We start from the raw sequence: 21,514 nt of genomic DNA, 5'->3' as shown, positions 1-21,514 counted from the left end.
GCACTTCAAGCTCCCTTGGTCTCTCAGAGCACAGGACAGCTGCCAAACCCGCAGCCCCTTCGGGAGCCTGTCCTGTCAGCCCAGGAAGGGTTTGGGTTTCCTGCGGGGTTCTGAATGCACACAACCCCTTCTCCAAACACAGCACTTTTCAAAAGCTACAGAGACCCTGAAAAGAAAACTGACACTAAAAGAAATCCTTTCTTCAGCTGGCATAGACTGTAGTGTTGACAACTTGGAAACCATAAGGTCAGCCACATTCCATAAAAATTGCAAAAATTGCTAACGATGAAGCATGAGGGAATGGCACTGCAATTCATCTAGTATATTCTACAGTATCTGTATACTTCCAGTCATTGACCTAAAGTTAGTTAGCATTGGCTCGCACTAGTTAACTACCTCTAACTTTCTTCATACTGTAGGCAGTCATAAAAACAAAAATAAATTGCCAGATTCTCGCAGTATACCTTTAAATAAACCAACCACTTGTGGGTCATTCTCATGAAACCATTAAAATACCATGGCAGTAATGATTTTAAATATAAAAATGTAATTTAGTAATATAACAAAATAGCATAAGATAGTGTTCTCTATCATGCACAAAGAGTAATTTCAACATAGGAATTCATTCTTTTTGTATTTTATTGCATTTTCTGCTGAAATTGTCATTAGCGCAAGGCGTCCAGCTATGTCTGAATGTATGTTATGTTGTAAATTAAGCAGATGTTCTACATGTTTTCAAATTACAAAAATTATAAACTGAATATTCATGTATAATAATAAAGGAAAAAAAAATATTGGAAAGATTAAGTGTCCATGACTGATGTTCTCATCCTCCACAAGCATTTTTAAAAGACTGTTTACACACACAAAATGTTTAATAAAGTTTGATTTTGAAGCAACACATCTGCCAGTACCTTCAAGATGGCTACCAGCAGATCTCTTTATATTTCTCCAGTTAAAAGTTAAACATTCTCCTGCATACACAACAGTATTGATTATCATTGCCGATACAGGTAGTTTTCTACATTTAGTAAAACTTTAGATTTAACATTTTCTATGAAAATATACTTCATTAATGTCTAATTATGTACGTTGAGTAAATATTTGCTTCGTCGTCATGTCTTCTCTATTGTTAGCATAACATGCTAAAGTTCCTCATCCTTCGCAACACCATTCTCACTTACCGCTGCAATAATGCCAGTTGTGGTAGAGAACTTCTGTTTCGGTAATGAGAATTTAATCATAGACTATATTTTTGTAAATATAATGAACTATTAATTTAAATATTATTTACTGACTGTTGATATTTTGCTTTATGTCCTGTTTAATTGCAGACAGTCAGCAAGTGACAAAAATAAAGCTTTAGCGAAGGCTGACAAAATTAAGAGAAAAAGTTTACATCAACCCATAACTGCTGGAAGAATACAGAAGGACAGAGAGGGTTAGGGGTTGGAGAGGTTACAGCAAGGGTAATTAGCGCATATAAGTCTATGCCCTCATAGAGTGTCTATAAGTCAATACCCTACAGTGTTAGGAAGTCTACACATGCGCACACACTAAAATCAGTAAGCCATTCAATTCCTACTATAGGATGTGTACACACACAGTCTGTAAGCCATTCAGTCCCTTCTATAGGATACACACACAGTCAGTAAGCCATTCAGTCTCCACTATAGGATGACGTGTCCATAACAGTAAGATTTTTCCCATGTTTTGAGACATTCTCATTTCATGTCATGCTTCCTTTCCATTTCCAGATATCAAAAACAAAAGCAAAATTGTAAAATCAAGAAAACTCAAGATCTGACAAAGAAGCAACATGAAAAGAAGAGTGCGGGGAAAACTCAAAGGTATTACAGAAGAAATCAAAACCTAAAAGCAGTTTTGGACATATGACCATAAAGCAAGGAAGATGACACACTTCAACATGTTCAAGAAGCAAAATTAAGAAGTTTTTCAAAATCTTCAAAAAGAGAACCTCCCCAACAGAACAGTCATTCTCACCTCAGCAGGTAAATGTCCCTGCCATCAACTCAACTCCTAAAAAGAGAGACATCTCTACTAGAGGTCGACCGATTATGATTTTTCAACACCGATACCGATTATATTACTCTCTCCACTGGCTTCCAGTTGAAGCTCGCATCCGCTACAAGACCATGGTGCTTGCCTACGGAGCTGTGAGGGGAACGGCACCTCAGTACCTCCAGGCTCTGATCAGGCCCTACACCCAAATAAGGGCACTGCGTTCATCCACCTCTGGCCTGCTCGCCTCCCTACCACTGAGGAAGTACAGTTCCCGCTCAGCTCAGTCAAAACTGTTCGCTGCTCTGGCTCCCCAATGGTGGAACAAACTCCCTCACGACGCCAGGACAGCGGAGTCAATCACCACCTTCCGGAGACACCTGAAACCCCACCTCTTTAAGGAATACCTAGGATAGGATAAAGTAATCCTTCTCACCCCCCCCCCCCCTTAAAATATTTAGATGCACTATTGTAAAGTGGTTGTTCCACTGGATGTCATAAGGTGAATGCACCAATTTGTAAGTCGCTCTGGATAAGAGCGTCTGCTAAATGACTTAAATGTAAATGTAAATGATTATTGGAGGACCAAAGAAGCCGATTACGATTAGTCGGGCGATTTTTAAAAAATGTATTTGTAATAATGACAATTACAACAATACTGAATGAACACTTATTTTAACTTAATATAATACATGAATAAAATCAATTTAGCCTCAAATAAATAATGAAACATGTTCAATTTGGTTTAAATAATGCAAAAACAAAGTGTTGGACAAGAAAGTAAAAGTGCAATATGTGCCATGTAAGAAAGCTAACGTTTAAGTTCCCTGCTCAGAACATGAGAACATATGAAAGCTGGTGGTTCCTTTTAACATGAGTCTTCAATATTCCCAGGTAAGATGTTTTAGGTTGTAGTTATTATAGGAATTATAGGACTACTTCCCTCTATACCATTTGTATTTCATTAACCTTTGACTATTGGATGTTCTTATAGGCACTTTAGTATTGCCAGTGTAACAGTATAGCTTCCATACCTCTCTTCGCCGCTACCTGGGCTCGAACCAGGAACACATCGACAACAGCCACCCTCAAAGCAGCAATACCCATGCAGAGCAAGGGAACAACTACTCCAAGGCTCAGAGCGAGTGACGTTTGAAACGCTATTAGCGCGCACCCCGCTAACTAGCTAGCCATTTCACATCGGTTACACCAGCCTAATCTCGGGAGTTGATAGGCTTGAAGTCATAAACAGCGCAATGCTTGAAGCACATTGAAGAGCTGCTGGCAAAACTCACGAAAGTGCTGTTTGAATGAATGCTTACGAGCCTGCTGCTGCCTACCACCGCTCAGTCAGACTGCTCTATCAAATATCAAATCATAGACTTAATTATAACATAATAACACACAGAAATGCGAGCCTTAGGTCATTATTATGGTCGAAACCGGAAACTATAATTTTGAAAACAAAACGTTAATTATTTCAGTGAAATACGTAACCGTTCCGTATATTATCTAACGGGTGGCATCCCTAAGTCTAAATATTGCACAACCTTCAATGTTATGTCAAATTAATGTAAATTTCTGGCAAATTAGTTTGCAATGAGCCAGGCGGCCCAAACTGTTGCATATACCCAGACTCTGCGTGCAATGAATGCAAGAGAAGTGCCACAATTTCACCAGGATAATATTGCCTGCTAACCTGGATTTATTTTACCTAAATATGCAGGTTTAAAAATATATACTTCTGTGTATTGATTTTAAGAAAGGCTTTGGTGTTGTGCACTGCATCGAAAGCGCACAGCATCAGTTATATGCAAACTAGTAATGTCATCAACCATGTGTAGTTATAACTAGTGATTATTATTGATTGTTTTTTTATAAGATAAGTTCAATGCTAGCTAGCAACTTACCTTGGCTTCTTACTGCATTCGCGTAACATGCAGGCTCCTTGTGAGGCAGGTGGTTAAAGCGTTGGACTAGTTAACCGTAAGGTTGCAAGATTGAATCACTGAGCTGACAAGGTAAAAATCTGTCGTTCTGCCCCTAAACAAGGCAGTTAACCCACGTTCCTAGGCCATCATTGAAAATAAGAATGTGTTCTTAACTGACTTGCCTAGTTAAAGGTGTAAAAAAAAAAAAAAAATTGCCATCCAAAAATACCGGTTTCCTATTGTTATAAAAACTTGAAATCGGCCTAAATTAAATCGGCCATTCCGCGCAATCGTCGACCTCTAATCTCTACAGACACCAGGACCAATGAAGATATCTACCCCAAAGGAATCACCCAAAAATAAGAACATAAGAAAACAATATTAAAATTGAGGTCAAAGTTGAGCAACACAGAAGAGAAGTTGCTGGAGAGGATCAAAGAGATGGGCAACAGAAAGAAAAGACTGAAAAGACTTGAGATGGTGGCCAAGAGGAAGCAGGTAATTGTCAACATGGAAGGCAGAAAGGTCCAGAAGAAAACTACAAAGAGAGGTCATCAGAGAACATTAGACAATAACAGCCAGAGAAGACAAATGTGTAAAGTTGTTAGCCGCTTCCTTCATCTCCACTGTAATAAATGGGAAATCCAGAGAAGTTCGGTAAAAGGCCAAGATATTCCGTAAGAGAGCCTTAACAAACACTATGGCAAATCTTCTAAGAAGATTTCTGTCTAAGAATCCAAGGCACAACCTTTCCTAGGCTCAATTCTTTAAATTTGAGCCACTTTGGATTGGCCATCGAAGAGTCAGATAGAGAAACATGTGCTTGCAAAGCTCAAGAAAACTTTGGCTTGAAGATAAAGCTGCACCAGCTTGGGGGTCATAGAAATATCATCCCCAAGGGACAATGTACAGGCCAGTGTGTGGTGACAATGACATGTGCTGTTCTAATGTTTTTGTATGTGTTCTCTGATTTTAGCCTGTTTGTTAGGTACTTTTGAAGCACTGCAAAATGAAATTCTTTGAACTTGAATCCATGATTGTGCCAATATCTCATATATTCTACAATAAATGTTGTTTTAACCATACCTCAGTCTTAGTATACTTATTATCATGACCAAAATCATCCTCAATACCAAAACATATGTATCAATACCGCAACAGGTAATAACATTTTATGTTAATTTAATGAAAGGAAAAATAGTAGTTTGCTTTTAAATGCAGGCTTGCCACATTTTTGAAAATATGTCAGGTTTCAATGAAATATCAAAAATATAGATTGTAGATTGCGGAAGGTGTTGCCGTAATGAGACAGTCAAAATCAAATCAATTAAAAAATATATTTATATTATAGTGTTTCAAGTAACTGTGCATGACTGTTAATAATCAATATTTTTAAAATGTGAAAATGTATTAGCTTTCCTAATGTTCTTGATGTTTTCAGACCATTCAGGTAATGAGATTTTTAAGGACATGTTTTGGACAATTTATTCAAAGGGGTGTTAAATTGTTAGTAAATGTTTTAAAATTACTGCTCAAACACTTCAGACTTGGTTATTAATGCCTAAAAAGGAAATGTGTTGATGCAAGTCTTTAAAGATTTCATGTTTGAATAACAAAAAAGGTATGACTCCATTTTCAGGATGACACAGAACAGGCTGCATTGTCTCTCAATTTCATGTTGATCAGAAAATAAAATAAGCTGACAACCAAGCTGGCCCAGCACACAACTACTACACACCCAAAACAAAGCCCTGGCCCTCAGTGGACACTATCCTCATCCCTGTCCTAACATAGAAGGTTTTAGGGGCTACGCCCGAAGCAGTTGTGTGAATTCTATTGCATTAGATAATAAGCTTGAGCTTTTCAAACAAACTGAGAGAACCAAGGTGGCTTACATCACTATAAACTAGTGCCGAGTGATTGGTGCCGTTTCGATTCTATTATTATTTATTTTTTTATTCGGTTTTGTTACAAAATACATTTAATACATTATTAAATTATGACATTAAAATGACTTGAGCTTCCCTCAGCCATCAACTGCCTTTTTCCTGACACTGACAGTGGGTTGAATGAATATTAACAATTAATAAAGAGCCCCATGATGGTAGTGAACGCACATTACTGCTTATCACTATCCATCATTAACTCACATGACTTACTTTAATAAAATATTTAGGTTGAGTACGTTACTTTGTTTTTATTTGATTACTTATTTTTAAACTCCTTAAAAAATCTCTCTGCTCAGGCAGTCAGCCAGCATCCTGATTTGCTCGACTAGTAGTTTTACTAGTTCTTTAAATTTGACAAGTTCTTCCAAGTAGATAAGGCACACTTTCAAAACGGCTTATTATCTAACATCAACTATCAAATCGGGTAGAGCTACCTCACAAACGGGCAGTGTCATAGAGCTCGCCAGCTTGTAGTCCCAAACTAGTTAGCATTTTATAACTTTGGTATATTAGGCATTGTTATGGGGGAAATGAATGGGGTTTTGGGATATACACCGAAAATAAGGTCTGAGGTTAACGCAGGCTTGAGAGATCTTATAAATGTTCTATGAGATAATATCAGTCCGTTAAGATGGATGACCTTTATGTGCTCAAAATAAGACAGTTGATAAGTCGCTTTCAGAAATGGTACTACATTAGTCGCAACATTTTTCAAGTCACAACACCAACCACGCAAAGTTGTCTATGCTGCAGTCCGCCAAAAAAGCTAGTTAGCTTAGTTAACGTTCTGCTTATCAGCTTGAACAAAAACGCAAGGATGGTATTTTGGTTTGTTCCAGGCTGCAACCATTTCTCTTCAGCAGGAAGATGCTAGTTTTTTCGGTTCCCAGACGATGTTGATAAGGTCTGTCTGATAAGGTAAACTAAGCCTGTTAGCTAGACAACAAATAAATGCGATGTATTTTTTTTTACATTTAATTTTTTTAATTTTACATTTATTTAACCAGGCAAGTCAGTTGGGTTAACTGCCTGTTCAGGGGCAGAACGACAGATTTGTAACTTGTCAGCTCGGGGGTTTGAACTCGCAACCTTCCGGTTACTAGTCCAAAGCTCTAACCACTAGGCTACGCTGCCGCCCCAGCACATCTAACCCTACATAAATAAACCCACATCTAACCCTACATAAATGCTTCAAAATTCACAAAACGTGGTGTTATGTGATCAGATTATCTCATAGAACAAAACATTTAAGATATCCAAAGCCTGTGTTTACCACAGACCTTATTTTCAGTATTTATCCACAAAGCCTAAAAATAAAAATAAATATTTCCTCATAGGCTTTGGCCATCGAGCCATGGCAGAGGTAGCCTCTGTTTAGTACCAACAAAAAAAACAGCATTACTATTCCTCTCTCATGCGGTCTGTGTGTATATGCGCTTCTGTCTGTGGTCAGAAAGAATAGGCGCAATGGATTATGGTCATTGTCGTTAATTACCATGTTTCTGCACTAAACTTGAGTTCAATATTTGCCTAATGAAAACTACAACTTCCAAGCAAGCCCAGCGTCCCACAAAGCTATTAGCCTAATTTATCTCATGAATGATTTGATTTCTCTCTAGAGAAACAACGCGTTGAGCTCACAAAAAACATGGAATTTAAGTAATTGAACAGACATAGGTCAATTTTGTTGTTTAATAACTTTAGATAAAGAACACCATTTTGGTTAAATCGCTCAGCATTACTATAAACACCTGCTCCCCTGCCCCATGTACGCTACAAATAGGAAGGAGAGCGAGGGAGAGAGGGAAAGAGAAAAATAGGGGGAGCCCAGTAACAGCAGCGAGGGTGCCGTAACAGGGTCTCGCAGAGTCTTTGTTGCCATCCAGTCACTGCCAGTTGCATGGTGACTAACTCCTTACCGACCAATCAGGAGAGAGAAGGGGGGTGCCACGCTCAAATAGCTGTTCCATTGTAGAGTGGTGAAGGACTGCTGCACACACATGCCCAGTAGGTCGTGTGCTTACTGTCTCTCTCGTCTGTGGTTAGAAAGAAATAGATCAACAGAGCCAACAGATGTATAGGGCCTAACCAAAACCCTAACCGTACCCTACATTTTGAGCAATTGAGATAAATAAATATATTTAACCTTTAACTCTGTAAGTCAGCTAAGAACAAATTATTATCTACAATGACAGCCTACCTCAGCCAAACCCTAATGATGCTGGCCGAATTTTGTGCCGCCCTATGGGACTCCCAATCACGGCGGGTTATGATACAGCCTGGAATCGAACCAGGGTCAGTAGATATAAGATAGCCTTCAAGGTCTTATTCCTCTCTCATGCGGTCTGTGTGTATATGCGCTTCTGTCTGTGGTCAGAAAGAATGTAACCTTCAGTAAAATCTCTTACTGATCTCACTTTTTGGGGAATCTGACAGTGACTTTAGATGAGTATTTTGAGGTTTGCCAACTCTTTCATGCAATATCAGCAGAAATACACAGATTGATCAAATTGGGTTTTGTATTACTAAACCACAATCCCCAGCTCTGAACTGAATGACCTGCACAAGACAAAGCCCTCTATACAGCCCACAGCTGACTCCACTCCACCCTTCCCCTACCACTCCTTAAACGTAAACAAACAGGCCTGACCGCACACACACCCTCCCCCAAACTCCCCTAGCTGAGGCTTCTAATAAATATTTCTCCCCCCCGCCGGTTCCTTACTTGCTTGTACAACCCACACAGGTCGGCGCTCTGTTTACCCCTCCCCAGCTGCCGTCCAATAAGCCAGCTCAGAGAACTCAGCTGAGACTCCAGGACCCCCACTCACACACGGACGGACGGACCCCAATGTACAACTCCACCCACACAGCCAGGTCGGCCAACATTACAAATCATTGACAGATTAAGTCACTCCAACAGCACTATGCTCAATGAAACAAAAGTTTTAAAAATTTTATAGAGAGAGAGAGAGAGAGAGAGAGAGAGAGAGAGAGAGAGAGAGAGAGAGAGAGAGAGAGAGAGAGAGAGAGAGAGAGAGAGAGAGAAAAAAAATAAAACGTAACATGCATAATTAACGATTTTACTGAGTTACAGTTCAAACAAAAAAAATCTGCCAATTATAAAAAAATGAATTAGGCCCTAATCTATGGATTTCACATGGCTGGGCAGGGGTGCAGCCATGGGTGGGCATAGGCCCAAACACTGGGGAGCCAGGCCCAGCCAATCAAAAGTTGTTTTTCCCTACAAAGGAGCTTTATTACAGACCAAAATACTCCTTAGCTTCATCAGCTGTCTCAGATGTTACCGCAGGTGAAGAAGCTGGATGTGGAGGTCCTGGGCTGGCATGGATACACATGGTCTACGGTTGTGAGGCCGGTTGGACGTACGGACAAATTCTTTAAAATGACTTTGGATGTGGCTTATGTTAGAGAAATTAACATTACATTCTCTGGTAACAGCTCTGGGGGACATTCTTGCAGTCAACATGCTAATTGCATGCTCCCTCAAAACTTGGCATTGTGTTGTGACAAAACTGCACATTTTAGAGGGTCCGTTTATTGTCCCCAGAACAAGGTGCACCTGTGTAATGATTCTGCTGTTTAATCAGCTTCTTGATATGCCACAACTGTCAGGTGGATGGATTATCTTGGCAAAGGAGAAATGCTCACTAACAGTGTTGTAAACAAATTTGTGCACAACATTTAATTTCAGCTCATGAAACATGGGACTAACACTTTACATGGTGTGTTTATATTTTTGTTAAGTATTTATGCATGTCACATACACCAGATGTGTGCAGTGAAATGCGTGGTTTTACAGGATCAGCAATAGTAGTGCAGCACCCCTGGAGCAAATAAGGGTTAAGTGCATTGCTCAATGGCACAGTTAGAGTTTCCATGTACTTTACTCTGGGATTTGAAGCAGCAACCTTTCTGTTACTGACCCAACACTCTTAACCGGTAGGCTGCCTAGCCTATACAACGTGATCTACTTTGGTAGTGAAAGTAAGTAATACATTTTGGAGGACAATGTTGTAGACATGAGGTTAGGGGGATGTAGAAAGAAATGACATTATGCAAGTATTATAGAAACTATCCTGCAAATAAACTAGTGGGTTATCATCAATGGCATCACAGCCAATAGGCCTAAATTAAATGAGGACTCAGTGACATGGGCAGCCAGCACTTGCACTCCCATTGGCAAAGTGTCCCATACTGATGAGTTCAGAGCCCTTTGAGGACTCTCCAAAGAATAAGCAGCAGAGCAACATGGGCTGTTGTTGTGCAGTCAACAAATGGGCTTCATTCTGAGAGAACAAGCTTGCTATGCCTCAATTCCGGGAAAATTGTATCCTAGGAAGGCCATACTATGTAAAAATGCACACAGCCTAAATGATCAATGGTCAAATGATGAGGACAGGACAACCAACTGGAAATTAGGACCAAATTAATTATTTTTAACTAGGCTACACTGATCAAAGCAGTTTACAATTGTAGTCCTACACCATTATTCAAATGTACAATAAAAGGCACTACTTCTTCATTGGCAGAGCAGCATTTAGAGTGATACAGCCTCTGCAGAAGTCAGTGCATTCATAGTTCTTGCGCTTCGCAGAGAAGTGCAGAGCTGTTGTCAACGAAGTGAGTTTGTATTTATATAGGACCTCCAGCCCTCACCTACCGTCAACCAATCATGTCAATGTGGAGCTATACAGAGCCCTCTGCATTGTTACAAATTTTGTGAGTCGCACGGTGATGCGGTACAGAGCTAAATTTGGCCTCTGCGTGCTGTCAGAGGCTCCGTAATTGCGTCACACCATCCATACAGTGCCTCCGACCACATTTTCAGATCAAGCATAAATTGGCTCTTAGTGAAGATAATGTGCAATATTACATTTTATAAATTACTTTGGAGATTGATGTGTATAGTTACATTGACATATCTTGTGAACTTTCTATTCTGAAAACAGGCTAATGCATGAGTGTAATGTTTGTTTGAGATTTTTACAAGAAGACAATGACGTCCAAGACAAACAACAAATTCTGATTCAAGACAGGCTTTCAAATGATTTGGATCCATCATTACAGGCACTTTAAGTAATGAGAGAAAGGAGAACCCATGCTGGCCACCACAATGTTATTTGGCAACAGGCATCAAGTGGTTTTAAGTGGTCAAAGGTCAATATGAGGACACTGAAAGTGTAACAAGATGATGTGATTACGAGTAATAGAATGTGTGTGTTTACCTTTAATCTTAACTGTAGGAGAATTTGGTCCACCAGACTGTTTTCTCCATCCCCTCCAGTTCTGACACAGACTCTCAGCTTCTGATATGAAGGAGCAGAGCGAGTCCTCTTCAAACCGGTCAGAATCTTCGAAGGAGAACCTTTCTCCGTCTTCCCACTCGGCGAACATTAGTTCCATTACATCCACTGTAGGCTATATAACACAGGATTCAAGTGGACTGTACAATAGCCAAGGCCTTCCGTCAAAGGATTAAAAAAATAAAAGGGTGAGAGTGGCCCACCACTGACAGGCAGCAGAAGGAAAGAACACTTCCACAAGTCTCCAGTAAAAGTTGGGGGAGGGGTGAGCGCAACACAACCAAAACACTGCTGAGAGCTCACTGTAGTCTTGCTGGCGAGCTACACAATAAAACAATAATATCCATTCTAAACAGTAGGGGGAAAAATACTTTGTCACAAATTGTACCAAATTAGTATTCAGTATATCTGGAAAAGAGAGGCACAACTAGGTCACTCAATGACCTTTTCCCTCATCTTTCTTACCAAGGCCTTGCCATTTAGGGTGATAACTTATCTGAGACACAGTATATCCATGTCGTCTGAGAAAGTTGATCCTAGTCCGGTAACAATTTAGTTTCTGTCCACTACCACCACACCGTTTCGAGTTGGACTGTTTCTGCTTCACTGTCTAGTTGAGTACTTCGAGGGAGACGACCCCCACTCACTTACAAGTCACCCATAGACACATATTGATAGGTTTCTTATCTAACTAATTTTAATTTAACACTTTCTACATTGGCTACGATTAACCCAACTCGTCCAAATAAATATTGACGTCAACTATTGTACTTTACTTTAAAATGAAATCTACATAAACGTAACTTGTTTTCCTCCATTTCCAACCTCCTCGATGAATCAGCTGTGCTGCACACTGCCCGTCTCGAGACAACCGAACATAATGTTCCAAAAGCTTGCAAGCAATACAACCTAGCAGGCCTATTTAATTTCCCCTGTGGATAAAACGAGAATAAAATAACAAGTGAAATCCAGATAGAATGAGAGACGGTAGCTTTCTTTGACAGACACCCACTACTCAAGCTTGAGGGGCTGATAGCTTGCTAATAGCTAGCATTAGCCAACTAGCTAAACTGCCAACTAGCTAAACTATCTGCTAATGCTAACTAGCCAGCTAACTACAGTAGTAAGCGAACACTGGCCATCAAGAGTAGGTTGCTAAATCAGCTAGCTAACATCTTAAAAATACAAGAGTCTCGATTGTCATTATTCACAATTGTAGTAGCTAGGAGTTCTAATTTGTGGTCAACATCGTAAAAATTAGCTAATATTCTTTCAAACACTGTCTCTGACAGGATACCCTTCGTCCTAATCCATGTCTCAAAGCCCTAGCTAGCTAGCTAGCTACAGCAGCATCCGCTCCGACAGGGGCTTTGGTGTTTGTTTACCTTGACACCTTTAAAGACCTACACATCCGTCAAACTTGACTGAATACATACTATTTTCGAGCAACGGTCTCCGGTAAATTGTGCACGGTTAGTTTTATATTTGTTGGATTGCACATCTACTCTATTAGCTAATAGACTTGACTATAATTTATTTGCCTTTGTATTTATATTTTTAAAAAGCTTCTTCGCTCGAGCCCCACTGGTTCCCGATGACTCCGAATCCGAATACTGAAAAAAAAAAGACCCTTCTTCCCTACTGACACCGGTAGTCCTACCGTTCCCACGTTGTGCCTTCGAACGACACCGGGGTCCCTCCAAATTGTCTCAACAGTCCCCCACTCTTCCACTCTCCCTTGTCGGGAAGATGGCTCTTCTGCTCTCGCTGGCTTCAGCAAAGCTTGGCTGTTGCCTCTATCAGCTGATTTTAACTTCAGCCTCGTTTTCGCTAGCGTCAAACTCTCATCTGGCTGTACAAATCTTGGCATAAACGCCACCAAAATTGACCCTTTTCACAACCCTATCCGAACGACCACTCGGATTTCAAAACTAAATTATGATTGCATTCATGGCCTAACCATAGATGAGCCATGTGTTCACTTGCCATGTATATTTTGCTTGTATATTTTGTATATTTCGTATTTAATATAGATGCATTATATTGTACAAGGTACTGATTTATAGATTTGCTGATGTATTTTCTTGCCCAATATGCATTCAGGGCTCGAACCACCCAGTTTATAATAACTTATAACTCCTGGTGATGGCACCTGGCAAGTCAAAACTCCACCCATGCAAAACCTGCTGATAAGAAGGTCCTAGCTTGTATTTTCAACCAGCAACTATCAGGAAATCACACTTTTACAGTGTTAGTGTCATCAGCTGTTGTGCAATATGATACAACACACAGGAAAACATCATTTTGACTGCACTGGGCCTTTAAGTATGTGAAGTGAAACATGGTTTACTTAGAGCCTCTTTACACTACACTACATTGATTACACAGAATAGGTCCAGGAGAGATACTTAGTAAAGAGAGATCTTGATTCAAATTTCTCTTTAAGAGATGTCTCCCAAACGACCTCTGGAGGTAGCGTGGGAGACAACTACCACACATATCCACCCCTGTCTGAGTCTTGACTTAAACCTCTTTGTCCCCTTGGGAGGATAGGGCGTTCACCATGGATCTCCACCTCACTCTCTTCTGTGCAAGGACTTTCTCTAGCCAGGAGACCCCCACTTTACTTCGTTATTGAAGAGTGGAGCATCTCCAGTTGTTTTTAGGCCTTCCCTGCTTTCTTTTTTCTTCTGGGTTGAAGTCAGTTTGCCTTGAAACCCAACGTGTAGAAACAATATATCTAAAGGAAAGTATAATTACATAAACTTTTCCAAGCGCAGGTAGTGCGTTCAGATTTCTATCACCTGAAGGATGCTCAGAATTATGTAAACACGTGCACGAGCTTGGCAAGTATGCATGCGTCTCGTGCATGTATTTTTATTTTGTGCACATGCTTCAGGTGTTAGAAATTGGAATGCACTACCAGCGCTTTGAAAAGTGTATGTATTGTCTCACATTCCTACCACAAAAAGGACAAGATGCATGGATAACCGGTAAAGTGTGTTAAAATATAATCGTATTCAACATTCTGGTCGTAAGAGGAAACGTTCCAGATTCAAATGTTTTTTTCTGGCTGACGTAGTGTTTAATGCAATTCAAAGTTGAGTTTCCGGGCAATAGTCCAGTGCGTGTTTTATGTTTGATGTGTCTTTACTGAGTGTACTCTATGTCCAATCCATCTCTATTTCCTTCTACTGATTACATTGCTAATAAGCCTCCTGTATACATTTATTTCCTTAAGTTGTATATTTTGTTTAGCCACCATATCCTCAGAATGTAACGCAGGGAGTTGTTGGTGAAGACAGGAAGTTTATTGATTAGGAATTGTGCGAATCTTGGTGTTTAAGGAGAGCTGTGATGAGAGCCATATGGGGCGGAGTGTCATGAAAGCATGTGGAGCTTTGCTGAAGCATAGCTTAACATCCTTGTCACCTCCACCGTCAGTGCTGATGTTGCTTCCAATGTAGACAGTCAGGCACGTTTTCAGTAGTTTTCCCATCAATGGTGAGTTTTTCCAGGGGATTTGTTTTTTGTCAGAATCTTGATATTAACCACATTTATTTTGAGGCCAAGTTGCCTGCTGTTTTCCTATAGTCAATCTGTTTTTTGTTGCATTTGCTTTTGACTTTCAGAGTCCAAAGCCAGGTCCTCCAGTTGAGCGAATGGGCTCCACTGGATCCCTGTTTTTTGGTGGGCTGTGGCTCTATTCATGGTCCAATCAATGGCTATTAGTGAAAGCAGAGGGGATCGTAAGCAGACCTGGGATACTCCAGTTTTGAGATGGAGTTAAGTCATCAAGTTCTCTGTTGGAAGTGACCTGGCAAGTGAACCCTTCATACATAGTCCTTATCAGATTCACATATATATATATATTTTTCACTTTTATTTAGCCAGGCAAGCTAGTTGAGAACAAGTTCTCATTTACAACTGCGACCAGGCCAAGATAAAGCAAAGCAGTGTGACACAAACAACAACACAGAGTTACACATGGAATAAACAAGTGTACAGTCAATAACACAATAGAAAAAAATTAATTCAAATGGCGTGAGGGGGTAAGGCAATAAATAGGCCATACATCAAGGCGGTGGCCCGTTCCTGTAGGTTCATGCTCTACAACATCCGCAGAGTACGACCCTGCCTCACACAGGAAGCGGCGCAGGTCCTAATCCAGGCACTTGTCATCTCCCGTCTGGATTACTGCAACTCGCTGTTGGCTGGGCTCCCTGCCTGTGCCATTAAACCCCTTCAACTCATCCAGAACGCCGCAGCCCGTCTGGTGTTCAACCTTCCCAAGTTCTCTCCACGTCACCCCGCTCCTCCGTTCTCTCCACTGGCTTCCAGTTGAAGCTATCCGCTACAAGACCATGGTGCTTGCCTCACGGAGCTGTGAGGGGAACGGCACCTCAGAAGGCTCTGATCAGGCCCTACACCCAAACAAGGGCACTGCGTTCATCCACCTCTGGCCTGCTCGCCTCCCTACCACTGAGGAAGTACAGCTCCCGCTCAGCCCAGTCAAAACTGTTCGCTGCCCTGGCCCCCCAATGGTGGAACAAACTCCCTCACGAGCCAGGACAGCGGAGTCAATCACCACCTTCCGGAGACACCTGAAACCCCACCTCTTTAAGGAATACCTAGGATAAAGTAATCCCTCTCACCCCACCCCCTAAGTTTTAGATGCACTATTGTTAAGTGACTGTCCCACTGGATGTCATAAGGTGAATGCACCAATTTGTAAGTCGCTCTGGATAAGAGCGTCTGCTAAATGACTTAAATGTAAATGTAAATGTAAATAGTGAAGGAATTACAATTTAGCAGATTAACACTGGAGTGATGAAAGAGCAGATGATGATGTGCAAGTAGAGATACTGGTGTGCAAAAGAGCAGAAAAGTAAATAAAAACAATATGGGGATGAGGTAGGTAGATTGGGTGGGCTATCACTGTCAGGAGAGAACTGGAAGGAAAGGCACCCAAAGGAGGTATTGGCTTTGGGGATGACCAGTGAGAGATACCTGCTGGAGCGCGTGCTATGGGTGGGTGTTGTTATCGTGACCAGTGAGCTGAGATAAGGCGGAGCTTTACCTAGCATAGACTTATAGATGACCTGGAGCCAGTGGGTCTGGTGACGAATATGTAGCGAGGGCCAGCCGACTAGAGCATACAGGTCGCAGTGGTGGGTGGTATAAGGGGCTTTTGTAACAAAACGGGTGGCACTGTGATAGACTGCATCCAGTTTGCTGAGTAGAGTATTGGAAGCTATTTTGTCAATGACATCGCCGAAGTCGAGGATCAGTAGGATAGTAAGTTTGGCGGTGTGAGTGAAGGAGGCTTTGTTGTAAAATAGGAAGCCAGTTCTAGATTTGATTTTGGATTTGAGATGTTTGATATGAATCTGGAAGGAGAGTTTACAGTCAAGCCAGACACCTAGGTATTTGGTGTTGTCCACATATTCTAGGTCAGAACCGTCCAGGGTACTGATGCTAGTCGGTCGGGCGGGTGCGGGCAGCGAACGGTTGAAAAGCATGCATTTGGTTTTACTAGCGTTTAAGAGCAGTTGGAGGCCAAGGGTGGAGTGTTGTATGGCATCGAAGCTCGTTTGGAGGTTAGTTAACACAGTGTCCAAGGAAGGGCCAGAAGTATACAGAATGGTGTCGTCTGGGTAGAGGTGGATCAGGGAATCACCTGCAGGAAGAGCGACATCATTGATATATACAGAGAAAATAGTCAGCCAGAGAATTGAACCCCGTGGTACCCCCATAGAGACTGCCAGAGGTCCTGAAAACCATGGAGAGACATTTGAGAAACCAAGGCTATTGAGTCTGCCGTTAAGAATACTGTGCCAGAGGTCCTCTAGATTTGTAAAAAACAGGCCCTCCGATTTGCTCACACACTGATGAAGGCACAAAACACGACAGGACAGGGTGATACTCACGCAAAAACACGTAGTTAATGAACCAGGAACGGAGGCAATCAGGGAAAGGATCATTTGAGAAACCAAGGCTATTGAGTCTGCCGGGACAAGACATGACAATAAATGACAAACATGACAAATACGGTGATTGACAGAGAGAAAGCCTTGGCCAGGTCGATGAAGATGGCTGCACAGTACTGTCTTTTATCGATGGCGGTTACGATATTGTTTAGTACCTTGAGCGTGGCTGAGGTGCACCCGTGACCAGCTCGGAAACCGGATTGCACAGCGGAGAAGGTACGGTGGGATTCTAAATGGTCAGTGATCTGTTTATTAACTTGGCTTTCGGAGACTTTAGAGAGGCAGGGCAGGATGGATATAGGTCTATAACAGTTTGGGTCTACAGTGTCACCCCCTTTGAAGAGGGAGATGACCACGGCAGCTTTCCATTCTTTATGGATCTTGAACGATATGAAAGAGTGGTTGAACAGACTGGTAATAGGGGTTGCAACAATGGTGGCGGATAATTTTAGAAAGAGAGTGTCCAGATTGTCTAGCCCAGCTGATTTGTACGGATCCAGGTTTTGCAGCTCTTTCAGAACATCTGCTATCTGGATTTGGGTGAAGGAGAAGCTGGGGAGGCTCGGGCAAGTATCTGCGGGGGGGGGCAGAGCTGTTGGCCGGGGGTTGGGTTAGCCAGGAGGAAAGCATGGCCAGCCGTAGAGAAATGCTTATTGAAATGTTCGATTATCATGGATTTATCGGTGGTGACCGGGTTACCTAGCCTTACTGCAGTGGGCCACTGGGAGGAGGTGCTCTTGTTCTCCATGGACTTTACAGTGTCCCAAAACTTTTTGGAGTTAGAGGTACAGGATGCACATTTCTGTTTGAAAAAGCTAGCCTTTGCTTTCGTGACTGACTGCTGATTTTGAGGGATGCTGTAGCAGTTTCCATAGACTGTTTCTGTCTAGACTATCGAAAGCTTTTTCGAAGTCTACGAAGTTTATGTGTAATGGTGTCCACCATTTAATGCACTGTTCAACGATTATCCTGTGTTACAATGTGGTCTGTACAGGAGTAGTCCTTCCTAAAGCCTGCTTGTTCCTTTCAGAGTCTCTTATCAAGTGCGTCCTGCGTCCTATTCAAGATGATCCGACAGAGAATTTTGCTGAGGATTGAGAGGAGCATGAGCCCTCTCTAGTTCTTGCACTCACTGAGGTTTCCTTTCTTGGGGATTGTAACAATCAAACCTGTCTTCCATTCTGTTGGTACTTATTATTTTTCCCAGATCTCATTCAGTAGGATGTGTAAGACCTCTGCAGTGGCACTGATTTCTGTTTTTAGAATATCATGTGGTATGTTGTAATTTCCTGCCCTGCCTAACTTTAGCTTTTTGGTGGCTCGCTTGATCTCCGCCTTGGATGTCCTACTACAGTTTATGTTTAGGTCTTATGTTGCTTCGACGATGTCTGGGGTTAAGTCAGGTGGAGGCCTGTTTAGGTTTTCCTCAAGGTGTACTTTCCAGAGTTACAGTTGTTGGGATTGTTTGGTAAGAAGGTTTCCACGTTTGTCTCGGATGGAGAGGCTTCGGCTCCTGTTCTTCCCGGGCCAGCTTTCTGGTGATCTTATACAACTCCTTGGAATTGTGTTGCTTGGCTGCCACCTCCGCCTCGCTAGCAAGTTGTTCAGTGTGTGCTTTCTTGTCCCTCTTGCATCTCTTTCTAACCACCTTGTTTCTGTGTTGATATTCCTGTCGCATACTTTTACTTGGTGTCATCCATTCCCTGTTAAGTTTGGTCTCCCTCCTTGCCTCCATTTTTTTCCAGGTGTGTGATTGTCTTTTCTCCTAACTTCCCTGTGGCCTAGAACTTCTTCACAAGGCTTCACAAATCTTTACCACTTCCTCAATGATTTCTCCCTCTGCCAATGCTTGAAATCTTTTTAATAGAGATATTGCCCAATTCCTGGCATATCTAGTTATTTAGTCATTTTCTGATCTCAAATCGCCTCTGCACCCTACTGCCCACCGTGCTCTTTACTACCAACTTCATCTGGAATTCCCCAACCAGAAGGTGATGGTCTGACTCAGACCCTCTTTTGACTCTGAAATCCAGGAGAACTCTTATCCATTTCCTGGTTATTGTTATGTGATCAATCTGGTTTTCTGTTCGGTGGTCTGGGAATATCCATGTGGCTTTGTGGGTGGGGTTGTTGTGGGAAAAGACTTCCAATTGCCAGATCATTGAGGGCACAGAAGTCTGTGAACAGAAGACCATTCTCATTCATCTGTCCTAGACCGTCTCTCCCAATTGTGCCCCACCAGTTGTCATTGTCCTCTCTGGTCTTGGCATTTATGTCCCCCAATACAATTTGGATGTCTCTTTTGGGTACTTTTTGAATAACTGCCTGGGCTGATGATAGAAGGCGTATTTTCGAAGTCAGCTGAGCTGGTTGGAGCATAGCACTGTATGAATGTAGTGTTGCAACCCTTTAGATGTAAATCTGGCTGTGATGATTCTTGCAGACATTGTGAGTCTTCTTCATTTGTGCTTCCAGAGCAAAGGAAGGTGTCATCCTGGTGGTTGTTATTTCACCAAAAGTGTTCCACCTTCTTTCACAGACTCCAATAATGCTCAGGTTGTATCTTCTCATCTCTCTGGCTAGTTGTGACAGATTACCTGTCTGGTGTAATGTTCTGACATTCCAGCATACAATTAATTCTCACTCTTTACTTGAGCTGTAGTAGACTTTTCCTCCTCTAGGCTTTCAGTTGAGTTTGGCCCAGGGGATTCGTAGACACCCTTCAAGGGTAGTCTGTTCGGCTCAGGTTTTGGAGAGGGTGCGTTTACATAGTTTTGGTTTCTGAAATCATGCTTTGTCTGACCCCTCGCCCTAGACCTGTCTGGTTTGGTTAGACCTGCTGAGAGTTACCTCCCACCGACATATCTCTAAAGGGTCGTTGAGGTACACAAGCCCCCTCACCACGACAAGGTGACAGTCCTACTGAGTGGCACAAGTGTAAAGACAACAGCTCTCCCTGTGAGAATGACCTTAATACCAGTAGACAGCATTTTAGCTGTCTACAATCATTGAACTAATTAAGTGTGCAACACTATGCACAATATGGTTTGGATGAGAAGCTCCTTTATAGTTTTAATTGATATCCTTATATTGTTTGTCTATATACTACGGTATGATAATAGCTGCACTCACACAGGAAGCAGGAATGTGGCTTTGGTTGAACCACATCCAAGACTAGTGTAAACAGAAAACTTGCAAATCTGATGTTGAAGAGTTTGGGAGTATGGAGGTGGATGGCAAAACACAAGCAGTTTTGCAAGTTGTGTGGTTTGTGGTGGTCGCTCCCGTAAAGTAAGTCTTGAGTGGCCGCCGTGCATGATTAACCAATGAGCGGAGTTCATCTTGTCAACCAATCAATGACAACATTCAAGCAGGCAACAACCGGGACCACTGGTCTCTACACACGGTTGGCAGATTTTCTCGTGGTTCAATTGCCATTTACCGCAGCCCATCTGTAGGCACCTTAATAGAGTTGTGATAAGGATCATGACCTCTATTTGATCAATTGGCCACTGCACAGTTGATGTCTCTTAAGCAATTCAGAAAAAAATATAGGCGGTTTGATGTCAGTTTGTTTTCATTTCATTCTGTCATTGTAGCATATCAGTGTTTTCCCTCTTTTTATTTCACCTTTATTTAACCAGGTAGGCTAGTTGAGAACAAGTTCCTCAAAAATGTTCGATTCGGGACAGTGACACATTTTAGGCACAAAGCAAGAAACTTCAGATCGCTCAATGGGCCTGCTCCTTGCCAGGTTTGCCTCATGGGATAAGAACAAGAGTGCCAGCTTAGTTTAGGAGAGTTTACTTCTGTCAACATCAATGATTACTCTTGTGCAGGTAGTATTGCAATTGTGCACCAAATGTGAACGTGTAGGAATTAAGCACCACCAATCTTGGGCAGAATCCCATTCAGCTATTATTACAGTTTGATCTGCAAACACAGCACTGACATATTGTAAAACAATGTTTTTTTGCAGCACTATTTTCGGACTTCTCTTGAAACACTATATAAGAGTAAAGTACAGGAGGGGGTTTCAGGTTGCAATTCAATTGGTCAGCATGATCCTAAAAGTATGACATAATTTTCCATGAAACCTCTGCAATCTGCCAATACCCAAGTGTAACGGCTAGCTTAGTTAGCGGTGTGCGCTAAATAGCGTTTCAATCGGTTACGTCACTTGCTCTGAGACCTTGAAGTAGTAATTCCCCTTGCTCTGCAAGGGCCGCGGCTTCGAGGGTGACTGGTGTCGTTGTGTGCAGAAGGTCCCTGGTTCGCGCCCGGGTATGGGCGAG

The 21,514-nt window shown here is 41.8% G+C and overlaps 1 protein-coding gene across 11 annotated transcripts in view; it reads right to left on the bottom strand.

Moving 5' to 3' along the window:
* LOC124038239 (zinc finger SWIM domain-containing protein 8-like) overlaps positions 1–13,027 on the bottom strand; it is a 41,422-nt gene extending 28,395 nt beyond the window's left edge. For 8 of the 11 annotated variants that reach the window (XM_046353839.1, XM_046353843.1, XM_046353844.1 and 5 more), the window contains exon 1: positions 11,152–13,027. In XM_046353839.1, coding sequence (XP_046209795.1) covers positions 11,152–11,329 — 178 coding nt within the window. In that variant the 5' untranslated portion in view covers positions 11,330–13,027. The remainder of the gene's footprint in view (positions 1–11,151) is intronic. The other 3 variants (XM_046353840.1, XM_046353841.1, XM_046353849.1) reach the window with 1 other exon arrangement.
* Between the last annotated feature and the right edge of the window lie 8,487 nt (positions 13,028–21,514).

This window comes from Oncorhynchus gorbuscha, linkage group LG06, assembly GCF_021184085.1.
Source record: "Oncorhynchus gorbuscha isolate QuinsamMale2020 ecotype Even-year linkage group LG06, OgorEven_v1.0, whole genome shotgun sequence".
Lineage (NCBI taxonomy): Eukaryota > Metazoa > Chordata > Actinopteri > Salmoniformes > Salmonidae > Oncorhynchus > Oncorhynchus gorbuscha.
This window is presented reverse-complemented; position numbering and strand designations above follow the sequence as displayed.